Source organism: Neodiprion fabricii, chromosome 2, assembly GCF_021155785.1.
Source record: "Neodiprion fabricii isolate iyNeoFabr1 chromosome 2, iyNeoFabr1.1, whole genome shotgun sequence".
NCBI lineage: Eukaryota > Metazoa > Arthropoda > Insecta > Hymenoptera > Diprionidae > Neodiprion > Neodiprion fabricii.
In genome coordinates this window covers 14,173,330-14,193,858 of record NC_060240.1, presented here as the reverse complement: position 1 = coordinate 14,193,858, position 20,529 = coordinate 14,173,330, and the positions used below count along the sequence as shown (strand labels likewise).

The 20,529-nt window shown below is 37.1% G+C and overlaps 2 protein-coding genes across 6 annotated transcripts; both read left to right on the top strand.

The window, feature by feature from the left end:
- Window positions 1–229: 229 nt before the first annotated feature.
- Window positions 230–1,248, top strand: LOC124176351 (cytochrome c oxidase subunit 6C). Of its 2 annotated transcripts, none has more exons than XM_046557531.1 (3): window positions 230–402; window positions 847–998; window positions 1,078–1,248. In XM_046557531.1, exons 2-3 carry the CDS (start codon window positions 847–849, stop codon window positions 1,148–1,150), a joined length of 225 nt encoding a protein of 74 aa, XP_046413487.1. In that variant the 5' UTR covers window positions 230–402; the 3' UTR covers window positions 1,151–1,248. The 2 variants fall into 2 exon arrangements, with proteins under 2 accessions (XP_046413487.1, XP_046413488.1); XM_046557532.1 differs by lacking the exon at window positions 230–402 and adding an exon at window positions 424–548.
- Window positions 1,249–1,855: 607 nt separating this feature from the next.
- LOC124176345 lies at window positions 1,856–19,390 on the top strand. Of its 4 annotated transcripts, none has more exons than XM_046557514.1 (11): window positions 1,856–2,059; window positions 3,486–3,617; window positions 3,970–4,098; window positions 4,190–4,356; window positions 5,176–5,392; window positions 5,529–8,312; window positions 8,402–8,782; window positions 9,592–12,090; window positions 12,297–12,417; window positions 12,704–13,023; window positions 16,665–19,390. In XM_046557514.1, the coding sequence occupies exons 2-11, from the start codon at window positions 3,611–3,613 to the stop codon at window positions 16,721–16,723; spliced, it is 6,684 nt and encodes a 2,227-aa protein (XP_046413470.1). In that variant the 5' UTR covers window positions 1,856–2,059; window positions 3,486–3,610; the 3' UTR covers window positions 16,724–19,390. The 4 variants fall into 4 exon arrangements, with proteins under 4 accessions (XP_046413470.1, XP_046413472.1, XP_046413469.1 ...); XM_046557516.1 differs by having other exon boundaries at window positions 3,483–3,617; window positions 12,749–13,023; XM_046557513.1 differs by having other exon boundaries at window positions 3,483–3,617.
- Window positions 19,391–20,529: the final 1,139 nt, after the last annotated feature.

Genomic DNA, 20,529 nt, shown 5'->3' with positions numbered 1-20,529 from the left:
GTACAGAGGCAGAGCTACCCACGAACTCAGTAGTGCAAAAGCGATGAACAATTATTGGCAGCACTGGGAGCTAATATCGGAATGTTTGACTGAAAGCGAGACCGTATAGTTCTGACTGGGCCCTAGGGAATTATAACTGTTCGCAATTGGTTAACTCTACCGGTGCGCCTTTGATTTGCTCCGATACCGGAAGTGAAGGTATTAATGATTTTTTTTGTGCCGTCCACACAAGCGGAACCTGAAAGCTTACCTCCCCCACCCGACCTATTCCAGCAATATTAATTCTTAATTCATTCGATCCTAGCAGACATCTCAGCTAGTTTCGCACTAGTTCATCGGGCTCTCAGGTTTTTGATCTGTTGCTTCGTAATTGAGAGTGCGTTCGAAAGATTCGAAATTAACGTAAGTCAAAGTTTGATGCGTGTACGCTTTGGATGTAGGAATTTTCAGTAGAACTACAGCTTATTATGGAACCATTATGTAACGGTAGAGGTTAAGAAAATCAGGGCGATCAGAACTGCTCCCTCAAACACTGTTGATAATTAAATGTAAGGTGATTCAGATTATTGTGTTTTCTATTCAGAGAAAATACATGTATTACATAAAACTGTCGTAAAACGAATTTTTTCAATGGTGTGAAAAAGCAGCAGATTAATGTGTCTTGTTTATGAATTATAACAACTGTGTAAAAAAGATTGTCACTTTATCCGATTCCCAACAAGCGATATGTGTTAACGCCCTCCCGATGCAGTTGACATTACAAATGCTTTTTCTGACCTTACTGTAGTTCGATGTCTATTGTTGATAATCATGCAGGCTTTACATTCAATAGAGGTTATTTTACAGATGGCTGCTGCAAAACCACAGTTGCGCGGTCTTCTGGCCACCAGCATGAAAAAGCACGGGATCATGACTTTGATAGTGGGTTTGGGCACGGCTTTTGCTTTTAAATTTTTATATGCTGATCCTAAGAAACAGAGATACGCCGATTTTTACAAGTAAGATCCTATAACTGCGCACACTTAGTTATGTATAATTAATTGCATGATAAATTTGAATAACTTCATTATTTTACAGGACATACGATGCGGATAAAGCTTTTCAAGTAATGAGGAATGCTGGATTGCTTCAATCTGTTGGTCCTGAGTGAAGGAGTATTTATTTAATGTAAAATGTTTAGATTCTAATGGGCTGGACCCGCCGACAGTCTGCCCTACTGTACACTTAAATAAAATACCTTAAATAAAACGTTGTTTACCTTTTTAAAAGTTAATAATATCTCAGATTATATTCCATTTTTAATAATGATTTACACATCCTGTTGCAAGTGGGAAGATCATAAGTAAACTGCAGGTTTAAGAATTGCAGAAATTAGTGGGTGCTGTATTATGCATCCTATTGTCTTTGGTAAGCATTAAAGAAACTAAGTTTTTTTAAATTTACTCTCAATTTAATTGTATCATCGAGTAATGAGTAACATTAAGGCTACAATACAAAGAAAAAGCCACTGGCTCATGGCATTGAAAGGTCGAGAATTTACGAGAAATCGTGAAAGCTTGATCCATCCGGGTAGGTATCAGAAACCGTTAAATTTAGGTAACAGGGTATTCCATCATTCTAAAAAAAACGGCTATAACTCTGAAGTATGTGTGGATAAAACAATTATCACAAAAGTGAAAGAAGTAATTGAGAATGTGCAAATTCCTTCAAAGTCAAGTTACATTAAACGGAGAGTGGGAGGGAGGTTAGGTGGATGATGTTTAAATAATTCGCAAGATGGCGCGTTAGTATTACCCAGCACGCCTTGCGGGATTGATTTGCGCATGTCAGTTGGCTCCATTGCAAATGGCGGCTCCTTGTTATTGTTCATGGCGTTTTATGACTTGTCCCTTTATATTGCCGATTATGTCGAGTTTTTTCGCGATTTTTGCCGCACGCAGTGAGCATAAAGTGAAGTAAGGGCAGCGCATTCTATTTTGTAGGAAGATAAGTGTGTTGGTGCTGTGTCTCAGTGTAATTTGGAAGCGAGAAATCCCGCACGAAGTTGGAAAGAAATGGGGTAACGTTAAGATTTTCCTGTATTCATACGGTATCAAATCGCCCTGCGCTACGGTTGTTGCCACCATCTCAACTTTGCAAACTTGACAAGTTTTCCTTAAATTTTCACGGAAGTCTTCCTCAAACGAATTTGTGTCCTGAAATCAGTTGAAAACCGACCATTTTCCCATATTGACGGGATATCTTGAGCATGCTTTTGAGCCCACTTCACGTCCACCTCCCCCGACGGACAAAATGGTGGTCCCCCCGATATCCAATGATCTAGGCGCCTTATTTTACCGCAAATTGCTCCGAGCCTTCATCACGAATTACAATTTCATCGCTAAAATATATTCAAACGACCAGCCCGTTTCTTGATAAGACACGCCTAGCTCCAAAATTGAACCTATAACCTATTTTCGGTTCCGTAGAAATCGAGCCCCCATACCGTGGCCCAAAAGTTTTTAATTGCCGTTCGGGAATGCTAAAGGTGTCACCCGGATCATTTTATTTTCGCTTTCGTATTCAATTTAACGTAAATAAATCACTTGCTTACATGTTGGCTCTCCAATGCAGATCACATTTCGATTATTTATTCGTTAATATGCGCGATATTATAACCTCCCGGTTTATATTCGTCTTACTTTGTATTTATACACTGTGTTTCGGCCGATTGTTTTCACTTTGTAAGCTAGTTTGTAATTTTTTTCCCCCCTTCAATCTATTATTTTTATTCCCCCTGTTCTAAAATTATCATTGGTACGGCTATCATTATTTCACAATAGTTTACCCCCTTTCACCAAGTCATAGGTATTTATTTAATATTTCTTCAATTAATTATAATTAATATGAATATATGCGCAAGTGGTGATTACGGTGCATTAAAATTTTGTTTCATAGTGCGGACGAGTCTCGAGAGCTTTTGAATTTCTTACCATATTATGTTGGGTTATTATTTCATAAGCATCTTGAGATCCCTGTTTTTACCCTCCCTCTTCGCTAGATCTCTTTTATTTTGATTGATTTTTTGTTTTTTAACCTGTTTTACGCTCAAACGAACTTAATTACGACCTTCAAATATTGTGACAGGTTTGAATGCATTGACCCATACATAATAACAATAATAATCACTGTACAACTTGTATTATTACGGTGAAAATGTCGAAAGCTGAATTTACCCCAGGTGTGTGATAAATTGTAAAAAATTCACAGCTTATTTATAAAATATTTATTCATATGACTAGGTGTGTGAAAAGAATTGGTCATGACGAAAAAGTTTCATAAAATTTGATTATCACTTCGAATTCGCTATCAGCTGTATTGTTTAAATAAATGAAACCCAGCAGTCCACAGTTAAGTTTCCCATGCAAATGCCTGTTAATGCTAGTTGAAACGATGTATTATCCAAATTGCTGAGGTTTTGAGAAAATATCTGTTCCATTCAGTAGGCAACGGTGTTAAAGAGACGGCGTTGGGGCGGGTTGGCACAGAGACGTGGCTGTTTCGGTGGACTAACAGGCAGTACAGCAGTACTTTAAGAAGTCCCCAGGCTCCCCGGGTAGTTATGTGATTGATGGTTGGTAAGTAATGCCTTCTTCACACATTATTTCTACCTTTTACATAAACGAGGTTGAAGTTAATAACATTACCGTAATGACACATTGTGGAAAAAATCACTACTTTTATAATTTTACTATGATTCTGAACGAACTAAGATTCCGAAATATGAGTGTGCTTTGTTTTGTTACGGTTTACTGAATTTCAAATACTTTCGAAATCGCGAAATAACAGTTCTTCCTCAGAAGGAATCGTTACGATAACGTTACTAATTTGAATATGATTTATATGAAAACAACAAAATGAAATTATTACCACTCAGTTTATAAAGCATCTGATTCATTCCCCTTTATTTAATATCAAATTTCTTTCAAGTCATGGCGGCAGACAGCGATGGTGATCTGATCGAGACGGTGGTTACGTGCGAGGGGGATCTCGGGGACCCAGAATTTGCACACAAGTTCAAAGTTATTGTCGAGCGTCTCGAAACCCTGCTCTGTCAAGGTGAACACATTCTGGGAAAACACAATTGAATTTAAATTCTACTGAATCAAGGTGAAAATTAAAATTTGACACAATTTAAAACGCTTTTCAGAAAAGGGTGAGAGCTTACGTGTCGATAAGGTGGAGCCATGGAACTCTGTAAGAGTAACATTTTCAATTCCAAGAGAGGCTGCGCTACGTCTAAGAGAATTGGCAGCCCAGGGCTCAGCAACTCTCACACAGCTTGGCATCCTTTCTGTTCAAGTTGAAGGAGATCAGGTAAACGTTTCTATCATTATTCAAAATTTGATTTTAATCACCTTATTCAAGTATCAACTACTCCTCTGTCTATCGATAGTAGATCATCGAACCACTCCAAGCTACATCGTGCAAGTGACGATTCATGTCTTAGCGAGTGTATATTCAATAAATATAAATGGTTTTTAGTAAATTTCATTACTCTGTACTTATCTTCTATCAATGTGGCGTAATGGTGAGATCTTACAGAGACACTGTTACCCACATTTGCCAACATACAGTGTCGGACATTTCAGTCGAAACACTAGATTAAAATGTGAAATATTAAACAAAAAAAAAATGAGAAAATGAAAATCATTGCATTTATCAAGCTTTCAATATAATTCAACAATTGCGTAATCAAAACATATATCAAATAGGGAAATCTAACAGAACAATATATTTTCATTGGCATGTGTTTCGAAAACTGCAGTGTTAACCCAAAGCTTTGAGGATTCGAAAATTATAACGAACGCTCACTCAATGGTCTGTGTACAACAAAGTTATACCCTTCTTTTATTTTAGTTAATTTTCTTTTTATTTTTCTAAATGATCTTAATATATCGCATGATGAATATCTTGTGTTATGCATGTTTGTGCGAATAATATTAGTACAATTGAGTTTACAAAGAAAAATTTTAACAGTTCTAACAATAATGAAAAGAATTTTGACCTGATCTCGCTATACTCAAAATAAAAACACGGCGAAAGATTGATTCTATAAATCTGAGTTTTGTTTTACAAACAACCATGCCTAATGTCTATTCCAAAACTGACAGTCTGTAATTATTGAAATTCTAGGTGATATCTCTGAGGCTTGCCAGTCACTTTGGTGGAGAAGCGCAAGAAATAGTTTTGCGTTCTGGATCCACTCAAGATGGGGGCTCCAAAGCTCAAGGTGAATCTACCATCGAAGTCTCTCACACGGAATCCGATTCTTCAGCAGCTGTTGCCGGGCCCAGTAATGCATCCAGTATTTCCTCAGCCTTATGCAATGTCGCACAAATAATAGCTGCTGGTAACTACTACATACATACCTTCTGCAGTTCATAATAACGTTATGACAAGATAGTATTAAGTCACAACCGTTATCACTATTGAAATTTAATATCGTAACGACTATACACCAAAAGAGAATAAAAAATATGTTTCAGGTGCTTCAGGAGAAAAGGCTCCTCAGTTTCGATCGCCGAATGTCGTAGCCCCGACGGATTGCGATCCGATTCCACCCTTTCTCGCAAAATCAGCACAACCAACTCCGGGGAGTAGCACCAGCGGGATTTCCGGCAGCCAATCCACGACGACATCCGGCACATCACCGAGAAACAACTACAACGGCCCATTTCCGTTCGCTAGCATGACACATGCTGCCCAAGCTGTACATAGTCGCGAATCCCAGGCTGCTGGTGCCGTTAAAAATGCAGTGCAATTTAAGCATCATACACAACCACCGCCACCATATCCTGCACAAGATAGTCTGATAACGGTAACGTCGCTGAGCACTGGTCACACGACATCCCTGCCAGTGTCAGCAGGCCAGTTGACCAATCAATACAAACAGGTCAACGCTACGGTGACGAGTTTGTCATCTACCAATGGTAGTAGTTTACCCAACAACCCTAACGCCAGTGGTAATCAAGTCGCATTGTCGAGCCCACTGTTGGTCAATCTTTTACAAAACGACGGCAGTTCGCATTCCAACAACGTGATGACCAGTCAGAAAATGCTACCTCCAGCTGCTGTGGAAAGTGCAGGAAACGTGAACCGTATGAGGCCAACTAAGAAACCGATCGCCAGAAGGAAAGATAATATAAACTCGCCAAACGACTCGCCTCCAAGTTTGGAATCGTTGAAAACGGAAGATTTACTGGGGGCGTCGAGCATTGTTCCGGACTTAACGCGGAATTCTGGACCTTCGGCATTTGCTACCGTAAATGTTAATCAACAGACAGCGATAGCTCAACAGCACTCCGGAAATGTGATTAGTACAGGACAAACCTTGCCTTTGACACAAAATTCCCACCAAATGCAGGCCCCAACTATACACAACCAAGTACAAATACAACAAAAGTTTCCAATCCGACAAGAACTAGCCTATCGGCCATCTCAGATACGAATACAAAATCAATCAATGCCGATAAAACATTCACTAAGCAATCAACAGGTTCGAACTTCTCTCCAGCAGCGACAACAATTAGTAATCCAACAGCAGCAGCAGGTGATTCAAGCTCAACAACAATTGGGACAGCAAAGTGGTAGTAACAACCAATTGATTCAACAACAAGGCGGAGCAACCTCCCAGTCATCGATAAACGAGCAACAGGGCAACAATTCTCAGGTGCAGCAAGCAGCTGGAAATCACCAGATCCTCCAACAACAAATGATGCACTCTGGATCGGGAATTAATACCCCTCAGCAGAGGCTGAACTATTTGGGAAACGTGCGTCAGGCGACCCCTCCGCCTTATCCCAGACAAGCAACGCCACAACAACAGAATCAACAACATCCACAGCCTCAATCGCAGCCATCGCATTTAGGGCAGCAAAATCAGATGCTAAACGTACAGCAGCAGCTGCACCATAATCAGTTAAAAAACATGAACGTCAATACAGGTGCAACGACAGATTTTCGTTATGGTCAGAGTCAGAATATTCTTAGCAGAAACTATTCCAATGTTGCGGGAAACAGCGGGTCGGCTTGGAACGTTCAAAACGGTGCCGTTCCTCAAGGTGCTCAAGTTAATACCGCTCAGCGCAATGTTGGTCCCAGTCAGCCTACTGGAACGTTTTCACAAAATGTGCCTCGATTAAATCATGTTGCTGTACCTGCCAGCATAGCAACGGCGAATACTGCGGCTGCGCCAGAACCATCTAAGGCGGAGGAAGAGCCTGAACCGGAATACACGTCGACAGGAAAAGTCAGGCAATTCTTAATAAACCCATTGACCGGGCTCTTGGAGCCGATGCCAAGTGAGAGTTCGGATTCGGAACCAGAGAGTGCGGTCGACAATCAGGATGATTTCTTTTCTTTTCCATCTCCGTCTAACGACAGATCAAATTCCATTTTTTCGGATGATGACGCGGACAGTAATTTCTCAAGAAGAAACGACACCACCACAAATACAGATCAATCCGACTCTGAAACGACAGTGAAATCCACGGCCAGCGAGGGCAGTATGAAACACAACAGAATAAAGTCCAGCAGGGAATTGGCTCACAGTCCGATGCCGGGTGAGAAAATAAAGCTCCGTCTGAAACTGGAGAAATCTGAACCAGTTACACCCGCCTACAAAGTCGACGTCTCATTTGTTAATATGCCTCCTGTTAGGAAAGCTGACAAGTCTGTGAATAAAATATTTTCGGCCGGTATCCAAAGTTCAGGTCCAGCCGGTGATGAACCTAGAGTGCCTCCGTTACACATCTCTTTAAGAGGTCGCAACGCATCCGTAGTTCAAATCAGAAAGAAGGAAAAAAAAGCTTTGAAGGAAGGTGAATTTGAATCTTTAACGATAAAACGACGTGGTAAGCTGAAGAAAATGAAAGAATCCACGGATGGTAATAAATTACTTCAAAAAAAGTCATCTTTAAGTATGATAATCGGTACTTCGTCCATATCTAAATTTCCGTTATCAAATTCAACCATCATCAACAGCACTCACTCTGTGTCAAAAATGAACAGTGCGCTTCAAACCGTCATGAATAAAGCAAATGCCTCGAAGCAAGATTCGCCGTTGGATGTATCGAAACTACAGACAGTTACAGCAAAACCCAGTTCCAGCAAAACCAGCGACGTGGATGACATACCGCTCAACAGTAGAATACCGTCGCCTGTCAAGCATAAGATTTTAAATCCAACGGCAAACTCTCAGCCAGTTTTGGCTAAAACCCAATTGGAAACTGAGGTTCAAAACCATACGAGTGAACATAAAATTGGAGGAGGTAAATATTCTGCAATAAAATTTACGTTATTTTTTAATTAATAATGTTCTTGTAAAAAAAAGTTGAACGAAAATTGATTTTCTATTTAGGCAAGACCAAAAGAAGAGATTCTAAGAAGAAATCGGAGACCAACGACGGCTTATATCGTGAGCAGAATTTATTATCTGGTGGGAGAATTTTGGACAACCAGATGAAATGGCGAAAATTCGGTTACAAAGGAAATCCGGGACAACCTATAAAGAAATCTGAGTCAGCATTAACCGAAAATGTTCCACATAAGGTTAAAAAAGTTGGAGAGGTTCGAAGAACTAGTGATAGTGACATTAACAGAACTGTAAGTGAAACAGCAAATGCATTGAGCGTAGTGACATCCAGATTAACTGAAATCAACGGAATCAAAAAAGACCTTGTTAGTCACGAAAAAAAGAGACGACTGAGTTCAGTGGACGAGAAGGATCTACGTTTAGCAGGTATTATATATCATCTTAATTGTGCATTTTTCGTTCGTAGACTGTGTAAAGTTGAGTCAAATTACAATTTATTACGTGTTTTGATCAATGGCTAAACACGAAAAATTGCATTTATAAATTTTGTTTTTCATCACACATGCGTCGAAATTCCAATTATAAAGCACCGTGCACCGCTATGCGTTTGCACTTTGTCATATATAGTGCTGTGCACCACTGAGAAAAACTGCATCGCTATACATACACACTTCAAGCGAACCAAGTGAGGCTAGGTCTGATATACAGCTAATGCTGCAGACCATTTCAAGCATATGTTACGGACATCAAAACACGTTTTTGACGTATTCATGATAAAGAATATTATATACAATTAGTGACAAAATTGGAAAATGGTGATTCATGTGCGAGCTCCGCTCTTGTCTCCGGCTCACCCACAGACTCATCACCATTCCTTGGTTTTCGCTATATGTTGCATAAAGTACTATTCTGAACGACTATACTACAAATTTTCCAAATTAGCCAAGTCGAATGAGATTGAAAATGGCAACAATAACGTAACGATGCATTCTGAGGAAAATGTTATGAATAAGTTTTTGAAAAATCAGAAATTCAGTAAACCATAATATAGCAAAACAAGTCTCACCTTCTGAATACATAACACCTCGTCAGTCATTGTGAAATTACAAATGGTTGATTTTTCATGAATATTTTGTCACGTTAACGTTAGTATTTTCATCCTTGTAAAATCCATGATCAAGACCTTTTCATTCGGTGTTCCATTGTGGCGTATTTAATACTGTATTATTTTACAGAATCTCAGAGTGCAGAGATGACACAGCTCCACAGTCATAAGAGTGTTTCCGACGGTCTAACTCAAAATTCAAATCCAAAGATCAATTCGAGTTGTGACAATGAGAATTTTATTGCAAATCCTCCGAGCAGCCTCGAAAGTAACCTTGAAAGTAAACCTTCAGCTCCCTGTGCGGTTGACGTTGTGTCTAAAAATCCGCAAGACAGGTTACCGGATCAAGTTGCTAAAATTAAAACTGAGACGGAGAGACTAGGTGCTAAGATGAATTCGACCGCTGTGAATAAGACTCACAACATCGTTGCTAAGGTGAAGAATCACGTATCTGGGAAGAACGAAGTTAACCCGAACTTGAACAGGCATAAGGTGGAACAAGTGCATAAAAAGATTGTTCAGAATCACATAATAAAATCGCAGTCCGAAAGACCAGGGACAGTGACCAAGTTAGAAAATATGCAACGCATCAGTCTGTTGAAGAACTCACAGAGTACACCGGTCACCAACACTGAACAGCCGTGTAGAGTTCAAAATATTGATCTATCCGTTAAGCCGATATTGCCGATAGGCGATATTAACGTGACGGAGGCAAAAGTCAAGCAGAAATTGCTCGAAAATACGGTACCTGTTGGACTGGGTGTCGATGCGAGTGCGGAAAGAGTTGGCAATGGCGGTGGAGGTGAGGATTCCGGTATAGAATCGATGGACGCGCTGTCGGAAAAATCACCTAACCAAGGGGAATCCCCATTGCACAGACCAACAACCGAGTCCATACCTCAATCTACAAATAAAAACGCGATTCAAGGTGAAACCCCAATGCAGACAACCAATAAGAACGTGCCTTCCTCGACTAGCGATAGTAATATGTGTTCAAACTCGGAAATTCTAAAAACTGGTGATCCGAAAAGACTAAGTCCCGTGTCAGTTGCTAGTTATCTAGAAAATCGTTTGAAACATGACACAGCTGGAAACTCAAGTGAGCGTAGTGTTATTAATGTGTCTAGTGAAAAAGCAGCGTTTGCCAAGTCGCAAGACAATGACAAAGCAGCGTCTGCCGCAGGTGCAGAAGTTACAGACAATAGTAAAAATATTGCAAGTCCATTGGTCACAGCCTCGACTACCGTTGCGCCAAGTTCCGTGCTGACTCAATTGAGCTGTGACAAACTTTTACAGTGTACAAATACAGAGATCAAAGATGTTTCACTTGTGGATAGTTTTGGAGTGAAACCCCTTAAATTAGATACTTCTGTTAATCTAAATAACCAAAATGAACTAAACAAAGTAGATGTTAGTCATGAACAATCAAACGTTGTCCAACAGTCGTCCAATAAGGACTCAAAGACTTCGTCGGACGACAGTTGTGCAAATATTTTAAGCGACAGTCCTATCGGACAAAATAACAACAATGGCGTGCCTGTAATACAAAATCATGTGGCGTACAGTAAAGTTAAAAACGATAAAATCGAACCGACGTTAATTCAAGCTAATCTAAAGGCAGAAAACACATGCTCAAACATACAAACTCTTACACCGGATATTAAAACTGAACCAAATCTAGAAGTAAAGTTGCACGACACCAGGCAAGTTGATTTGCCCAACAATTCGGCTCACCCTTTGAATTCAACCCTTGGCAATAAAGTAGAAACAGATAAGAATCAGATGTCCAATGTACAAACTCAACAACTCGCGGTTAAAGAATCGTCGCCGATTTGTTTACACAAGGTGAACGATGAACTGGTTAAAAAAATTGTCAGTGACGTTGCGACAGAAAGAAATGTTGGCATCGAATCGCCATCAGTCGACGATCCTCAGCCAATTAGAATTACTCCTCCTCTATATACGTATTCTAATCCAGTAGTTTTGCAACGAGATGAAACCCCCAGTCCAGCAGCGCATAACCAGGAGGTAGAGACCAGCGAAGTAGATCACGCCAAGAGGAAACGTAGAAGAAAACAGGAACTAGAAGGTCGACAAGATGTGATATGCATAGAAGATAACGAAGATTCACATTTCCTCGATCGATTAAACTCAAACAATTCAAACGATTATGTTAAGCCAAAATCACTATTAGAACAGCTTCTGATAGAGATTCCCGCAGAAAATACTGAAAAGAGATCGCTGAGAACGAGATCGCAGAAACTGAACAGTCCTGACATTGTTAAAACGCCGAAAAGTAGTCCACATGGCCAGAATAAAATAGAAGAACGCCGTAGCATATCACCCTTTGCTAAGGCAAGCCCAAAAATGGGTGTGTCAAAGTTATCGCCTAATGCCTCAACAGCCAAAATTGGTAAGAGAAAAAGACAAGAAAGCGAAAGTTCTGTTGCATCAAGTACAGCGGACGATCCTCAGCCCAGACCGGGAAAACGGAAATGTTCGGAAAATGCTGCGGAATTAATCAAAGCTTATATGGGGGTTGAAGAATGTGGATCTAATAAGAAACAAGTAACTACAAAGGAGGAGCAAAGTAAAAAAGTCTTCAATGTACTGACAAAAGCAAAAAAAGGTGGGTTTTAAAAACTAATTGTTAGATTCGCACACTTACTCATCTATTCATTTATATGCCCTAAATTAGTCAATGTTATATGTTCACTAATCCATTTATTTATTCATTTATTTATTTATTATTATTGCTCGGTATTTTTTTGAAGGTCTCAGTACTTTATTTTTTACCTCCTACATTTATAATAATATCTATTTCAACACTTTTAGGACCAATTTTAGTAGATGTGGATTCCTCAGATGACGAACCGCTGATTGATATAGCGGAAAAAGCAAGAATGCGAATGTCGGATGAGGCACCTGCAGCATCTCCAAAGCCTAGAGATCCCAAGTAAATATTGAATGTTAATACCAATTTACCGTTTTACGAACTTACACTCTGCGGAGAGCTAATGAAAGTAATAAAGTGACGTTTCTCATATTGGCATATTATACATTAAGCAGTGCCATGTAACGGTCTCATAATACCCGACTTTACCATTGTTGCTTCCATAGAGTTTTCAGTTCCGAATTTCGTTTAAAATTTTTCCAATTCACACCCTGATTTTTGTACCAAAACAGATGGAAAGCCCTTAATTGTAAATAACATCACGGTGATGTAACGATTTTTATTGCAGAATGATTGCAAGCGGTCTAGTGATGGGAGGTCAAATTATTTCTAGCAACACATCAAACACATCAAATGCTATTAACAGAGTGCAACGAGAAAGCCGGCTATTGACTACCAAACAGCCACCTAGCGGAGCGTCTGCATCGACTGGAAAGGAAAGACTTCGAGGAACATCCGTATCTAGCAATGAATCCATTGGCGAGATCCCGACACGCAGGTCGGTGAGGCAAAACACCGCATCGCCATTGGCAACTCCCGCTGGTAACACTCGAGGGGCTTCCAGATCCGTGGATGATGTTAACAGAAGAAAGACGCGTAGTGGAGCCGGTGAGTAAGAAACTTATTCAAGTCCTCGTCAAAAAGAGAGAAAAAGAAAGGAATAGAAATGAATTATACAGAATATAGTCATGTAAGATAACAAAGAGACTTAAATTTGCCCACTATGTCTAACGTCAAGGCTTGATCAGCCTGCATATGAAAGGAACGTATTTGAAACGTAGCATTTCTAAAGCTTGCACAGAATTTTGATGGATATAGTAATTAGCCTTTACCCTAAATTTTCAATTCGAATGTTGATAAGTACATTTGGTACAATAACTTGAAATAATTATGGCGTATTTTTTCTTTCGCTAAAAGTAACAATTGCAAATGTTATAGGCAGTTGAATTTCAGTGTTTTTGCTACATATAGGTATATCTTAGCATGGGTGAAGTCACAACTCTATTGTTTTCAATTCGTCGAATGAGAAGTAATTGTTGTGCAATTGAAAAAAGAAAAAATATGACGTAATTATATTCTCATGAACCGTTCGAATGCACAATAAAGAAACAAAAAAAATTAAATAAATGGATTTGGCCCAATTATTTTTAATACAGAGACATACAAGGACTTGCGATGATCTTCGTTTTACTAATGCTGATACACTGAAATATCTAGAGATGTGATTTGTTACAAATGATATGCCGTAGGTTACTTTCATATCTAGGATTATTTTCTTTTACAAATATGTATATAAGCGCTCAGTAGAACCCAAGAGAAGAGCAAAATATAAGTCAGTACAACAAGTATAATGGAATCGAATGTGTACTATCAACAAGAGAAGACACATTTTTGTTTGCGGACTTATTACGAATATCTTATGGCATTCAGATAAGATGTATTGAACAAGCAATGACATCCAAATAACCGGCATATGAAACTTGAACCCTGAAATTTAATTTGAGTTCTACAAATTTTCATCCTAGTTCCAAATATCGTTAGTTGTCCAAAGTGATCTTCAACCACGGCAATTTTTCTTCTTCCCCCTCGTAATGTTCTGTAAAAACATCTGTGATGTTACTTTTCTAATTAAAAATTTGCGTGGTCCCCGTTAGTATATATAGTATACTATTAGTATGCAGTTTAAGGGAACACGTCAGTGAAAATCTGTAATTTTTTGATTAGCCTGAAATTTAATATCATAATAAAGCTTTATGAAACAAGTGGTTTTCACCCAGTTTTAATAAGTTATGTTCCATAGGTGACCACATATTATTGTAAATAAAGTCAAATAGTGATATTTTTCTAAAAGCTTCATGCAGTACAATTTTAGCTGACGAAATTTCAAAAAAATCCACAATTATTGGAGGAGTGCAGGGAACATAAATTGCTATGAAAATGGATAATTGTCATGTTTCAACCTAATTATACCAATAATTTGCAATTTACCATTAATTTTAATTCACATAAACTAGTGTTGAGCTTTTTAAACAACACTACATTTTGACGTTATTTTAAATAACATCCGGACACATATGAAACTAAATTAATTAATACTGTGTGAAAACCACTTGTCTTATGAAGCCTTATTATGTTTAAAATATTGAAAGTATATAAAATACTTTTATACTAGAACTGCAAAATAAAATTTGCAATAGCCCTCTTCGCTCCACAATGTGAATTGCTAACAGAATGGTCCGTTTAGGGATGTACATGCGTGTAGGTCTAAATCGTACCAAGTCAATGAAAATTATACAAATTGTTCTAACTTTTGTTTTAAGCACCTGTGTAAAATTTGAAAACGATTCTCTGAACCATACCGGAGTCATAATACTTTCAATTGCTTGTGATTTTACATTGATTCCCATGGGAAACTGTCAAGTCCAATGTAAAATTACGACAAATTAAAAGTAAAATAACCCCGGTGTGGTATAGACAATAGCTTTTAAATTTTACACAAGGTTTGAGATAAAACTGAGAACAACTTGTATGATTTTCATTCACGTAGCACGATTTCAACCTATACTTTGTCCAGCCAGAGACCAACCTACTCCCATTTTACCCACTCTAGATAACCGAACGGGTCCTCCAACCTGTCGGTTAATTTAAAACCTAAGGACTGATTCCAAACCTGACAGTTCATTTTAACCATTTCAAACCGTCGAGCATCAGTCGCTTCAATATTGCTAGTGAGTTCGGGCGTGTGAAATTTCAATTATGGTTTTATTATTTTAATTGATTAATACATACAATGACAGAAAACATGGACAAGGATGTAGGAGAATATTTATTTGAGATATATGAGACCGCGATGGTCATATTATTTAATTTATTAGTCCTTTTACGGAGTGCACTTTTGGTGCAAGGCACAAGTGTACAATATTATAAGTACGATATTGAGTAGCGAACTCCGCCATCCCCACCCGACCCCCACTTCGTCCGAACCTGCGCAACTCTAGGTTAGTCTCTTGTTGGACACAGTATATATGCTTGTACATCCTTAATGGAAATGCGCTCCAATCCAGGAACAGTTGTTTGCTAAGGTGACCAACTGTAATATATTTAAATGCTAGTTCACCGCGATGTATGTAAACTTGAAAATTTCGATAGCCGTCGATGTTGAACACAATTGCAAGTGACAACTGTCGAAATTTTTGAAGTTATGTTCATGACGGTTGGTCACCCTGGCAATTAAGTCATCTCGGATTGTAGCGCATGTGCATCAAACTATAGTAGACGACGGATCATTTTGTCGGTAGCAATTCACACTGTATGTATGTGTGTGTGTGTGTGTTCGATCGTCTATGTCGCCATTCCTTGTCAACTTCAAAACAGAAATTTTTAATTCTTTTTTTTTTTTTTGGAAGTTATTTTTACCGTTAATAAGGGTTAGTAAATATATGATTGTACTTGGTACATATTCAATTTTCTTATATTTGTTTTTAGTTATTCAAAGTTGGAAAGATCTGTGTTAAAAAAATACGAAACGGCACCACTGGAATGTTTCTGCCATAGGAACCTGTGTAGAAGAATTTTAAATAATGTGGTTTTTATTAACTTTTTTCTGAATAATTAGATAGTGAATCCATAAATATTTTCGAGGATAAATGTATAATATATTTTTTTTATAACATTGTAAAATTTCAAGCCTCAAAGTTGAAATCTTCGATTACCATTAGATTTATGTAAACCTCCTTAAGTTTCAAGGAAATCAAAAAACTTATAGAGTTCCACTGATGCATACCCTTAATAAAGCATTTAAAAGAATGGGATCGCGAGCAAGTAGCCTACTATCAATTCAGTACATCTCATACTGACTGTATATGACAAAGATTATTTTATATGGATTTCGAATTTTGTTAAGAATTACTTAGCAAAATATGATAATGAACGATATTTGTAACGGATAGTGTAAATACCTTGTGTATTGCAATACAAGTGCACAGGAAGAGTGCTGGATGTAATAAAATATTATTCTTTTCGTACTATTATTATTGAAGGTAGTAATGATATTATATTAGTACTAGCGTACAGAGTATCTTAATATTCAGAGTCCATCTTTTCCAATCGTGTACCGTCTGTGTTACAAAACGAGATCAATTTTGTCAAGCATCTTCAATTTTCTCACTACCCAGTGTGCTTACTTGTATCCAGACTCTTAGGTTCTACTGTAATGCCAAACACCTTGTATAGCACGAGTGGTGTTTTAGTGACAGTCGAGAAGGCGAAGCAGGCGAAAAGGCGGCGAATATCGCGAGAGACCAAATGACCTTCGGGGAGCGACCTTGACAGCGATTAGCTACCGTCGCTAGTCAGGGCTCGTCTGTCTATTTGTCTGTCTGTTAACAATGTTAGTTCAATTGCTGTGTGGCTGGACCCCACCTGGTGACTATGTAGCATCAATAATAACGCACAATGTCAATACAGTGTTGCCCGAGTGTACAGTAACTGGACTAGTGTTGGATGGCGAGTAATAACGCAGATTTCACTCTGTTCCTCCTCGATACCTGGATTATAATTGAGCGTTTTCTTCTTTCTGTAGTTTAAACGTTGAGGGAATAAAATTGTTAGACCGCTTATTTCAAATAGTGAATTACGCGGCACCGAAATCATTTCAACCCACTCTAGGTAGACTTTCTTCTTCAATTATAATTGCAATTTTCTTTCTTTTCCATCTTACATCGAGTCGATGTATCGACGTCGGTTCTATTTCAAAACTCAATGAATACATTCCGCCAATCCTGTAGCGGCTTTGCTGCCAAACTAAACTTTCATAATGGATGTTCTTCTCAGGTTTACCTAAAATGCTTCACTGAAGCGCGAAATAATTGTATTTACAAAAGTGTGTGAAATCGATTGAACTTCGCATGGCTTTGTGACATGAAATAATAACTTGGGAAAAGAAAATCATAGTGTAAAAAACTCTGGTGAAACTAGTTTTCTTACTCTAGAACTCTGTTCTGCCTTTTATCCGTTGCTATCCAGCATTCTTCCATTTACCTCACCATTCGGTAGTACTATTTAGTTATTTAGATTAACTCTAAATTATTGCACGCTATTCGATTGCGCCAGTGTTTACATCACACGGAAAAATCGTAACAATGCCTCGTCTACATGGGTTCTATCTGCTTAAAAGTTGAATGATATTGCCTCTTGTAAGGACGTCTGGAGTACCAGAGTGGCGCAAAAACATTGAGACATGTACCTAAAATTCGGCAATCCAAATTTCTTGTTCAAATTTCACATGATATCACACTCAACATTCAGAATGTACAGTCAAAACTTTCGTACTATATTGCCCAGGTATCCAAGGCATCTGTTTTGCTCATTCTAGTATTCGTCTAACACAATTTGCGAATGCAACGCTCCATGAAGACTATGAATTTGAAACTGTTGTTACTGCCGTAACATGGTGAATCAACTGTACACTTGTGACAAAATAATTATTTCTATCTTGGTTTAGGTGATGATTGTTTAGGTATCCTTTGCCAGCAGACTGTGTTTATAGTTGTCTAATTAATAAGGACTTCTTGTTAATTTATTTTGTTACTGTTCATACTATATTCTTAAATATATTACTATCGTGACGGTTACAGTTGTAAAAATCTAGAAACATATATATGTGTATATACCGTTCTTTGCATATTTTTTCTTTTTTTTTTTTTTCTTTCTTTTTCTCACCCAGTTACTGCCATCCAGCATCTATTTTCTATGTAACAACATATACAAAGATTCTGAGATATTGGCCATATCTTCGGTTATAGCATGTAAATAATATAATTTCTTTCTATCTGACAAAAAAGCCAAAAAAGATAAAGAAAACCGCAATAACTCTTTTGACTTCCTTGTGGTAATGATGAAAGAGAGTTGACAATTACAATCATTGAATTGAAATATTTTTCTATCGATAATGTATTTCTACTAAATACAGTTGCTTATTTTTGTTTTTGAACCTTGTAAACATAGTCTGTTGGTGGTAATGCTGCCTCGAATTAGTACTTCGTGCAGGGCTGGGTTATAGGAAAAATTAACAAAGGATTTATTTTATTTATAAAAAGTAAGAGGAACACTGGGATATATGATTAATGATTCATGCATAAATATACGGAAATGATGATAATAATAATTAAAAAAAATTATTAATACAGTGTTAATTTGATAGGTAATATATGAATGAATATATTTTGTAAATAATTTCTTGTATAGACACTCGTGCATCTCCCTTTGTAAATATAGAAACTGTTAAATTTTTATTAAATTAGTAATTATATAATAAATATCATTGCAACTCCACTGTCACTACTATTAGCTGTTTAAAAAAAAATTGAATGAAAATGAAAAAAAAACTATCTAAGTACATGTTTTAAATAATTTCTCTTTAACATTATCACACATGATATAGGTATGAGAACTACTAGAATATTGTTTTTTTTCGCAAGAAATACATCTAGTTTTATAACATGTAAATGTAAATTAAATCTTTTAAACTATATGAAATTGATGATAATGCAGCCTTGTGTAGCTATCTGTCTTTCTTATGATGATTAAGAATAAATTAGTTTACAATTTAACTATCGAGATTATTAATGGTAATTGCAAAACCCTACCATTATTTTTTAAATATTTTCTTAAACCGTTATAAATTTACCTCCATATCGTATCTTGTCTCCTCATTTTTTGCTTCGAAACATTCGTTGATTTATAATTATAGGTCCTTTCGTTTAATATTATTATTGCGAGATTTCATTTGATGCATTGAGTTTCGAATGTCTTTAGTCTCGTGACACAATGAGCCAATTGTAATCAATACAAGTATCCGCAACAAACTAATCATTTTGCACCTTTTGTACAAAATGTTTGTAAGTACGTCATAAGTTGGAAGTAGAAAACTAACGAGGCAAGCAAGCAAGCTTCCGTCAAAAATGTGTCATTGTGTGAAAAAAAATTTCATCCAAGATCCTTCTATTTTACATGAAAAGTCTCTACTAAAGCATTTTCAATTTACTTTCCATGGAAGTTTTCGGTCTGTTTAAAGAATTTGCAAATCAGAAATCAATTAATGGGCATCACGTGTGTATAGGGACTATTCAGTTGTCTGGCTAAAAAAATTTCCCCTGTACATAATTATTGTTGCTGTTATAAGTTCTCATTTTCTGATAATAATTATCTAGCTTAAAACTCGTGTATTGAAGTAAGAACTGCTTCAATCGCCTATGACCTATTGTATATAGTAGAATATTTCCGTTTTACTTTAATAAAAATCAGGAACGAAGTGTACATAGCTTGGATACAAATGAATATAAGAAATACTTTTAATTTTAATTTGATCCATAACGTATGTTAGGATGGGATAAAGTGTAATGTAAAATGTAGCTATATAGAATATGAATTTAAAAATTATTGCAGATAAATGAAAATTGTAATTTCGATGTAAAATATTTCCATTGACAGTAGATAGCTAGACTAGGTATTATTATGTTACAATTTTATTATTGCATATAACATTTATATAACTGTATAGATTATAAACGAGGCAAGCTTCACGTGTACATATTTTCAAATATCCTTGTAGTTAAGTGAATTTTAAGGACACTCATATTATTACAGGACTACTAAGGAAGTTCCTAAATATATATACCCCAATAATTTCTCACGGTGACCAACTTGCCTCATAATCAAGTAGAATTGTACATTTTGCACAAGTGGTAAATTGGAATACCTAACAGAGAAAATATGAACCTTGTTACATGCCAGTCTTCTACGATTCATTCACGTGTTATACGTAAGGAATAACACATAATTACTACAAAATGAAATATTGTAAAAAACTCAGTTGGATTGTAACTAAATTCATATTTTAAGATCTAATACGAAATTCTATTGTAGTAGTTTGAAAGCATAAAATTTTTGGAAAAGAAAACATTCTTTTTTCATTATCTGGTCATCTTGCAGAATTAATGGTGTGCGTATACACGTATTTGGTGACTTCTTTAGAAGGCTTACTTGTGCAAGCAAAGCTATAAATATTATACATTGCGTGCCGCGGGTATTTCAAAATTGTTAAACAAAACTGTT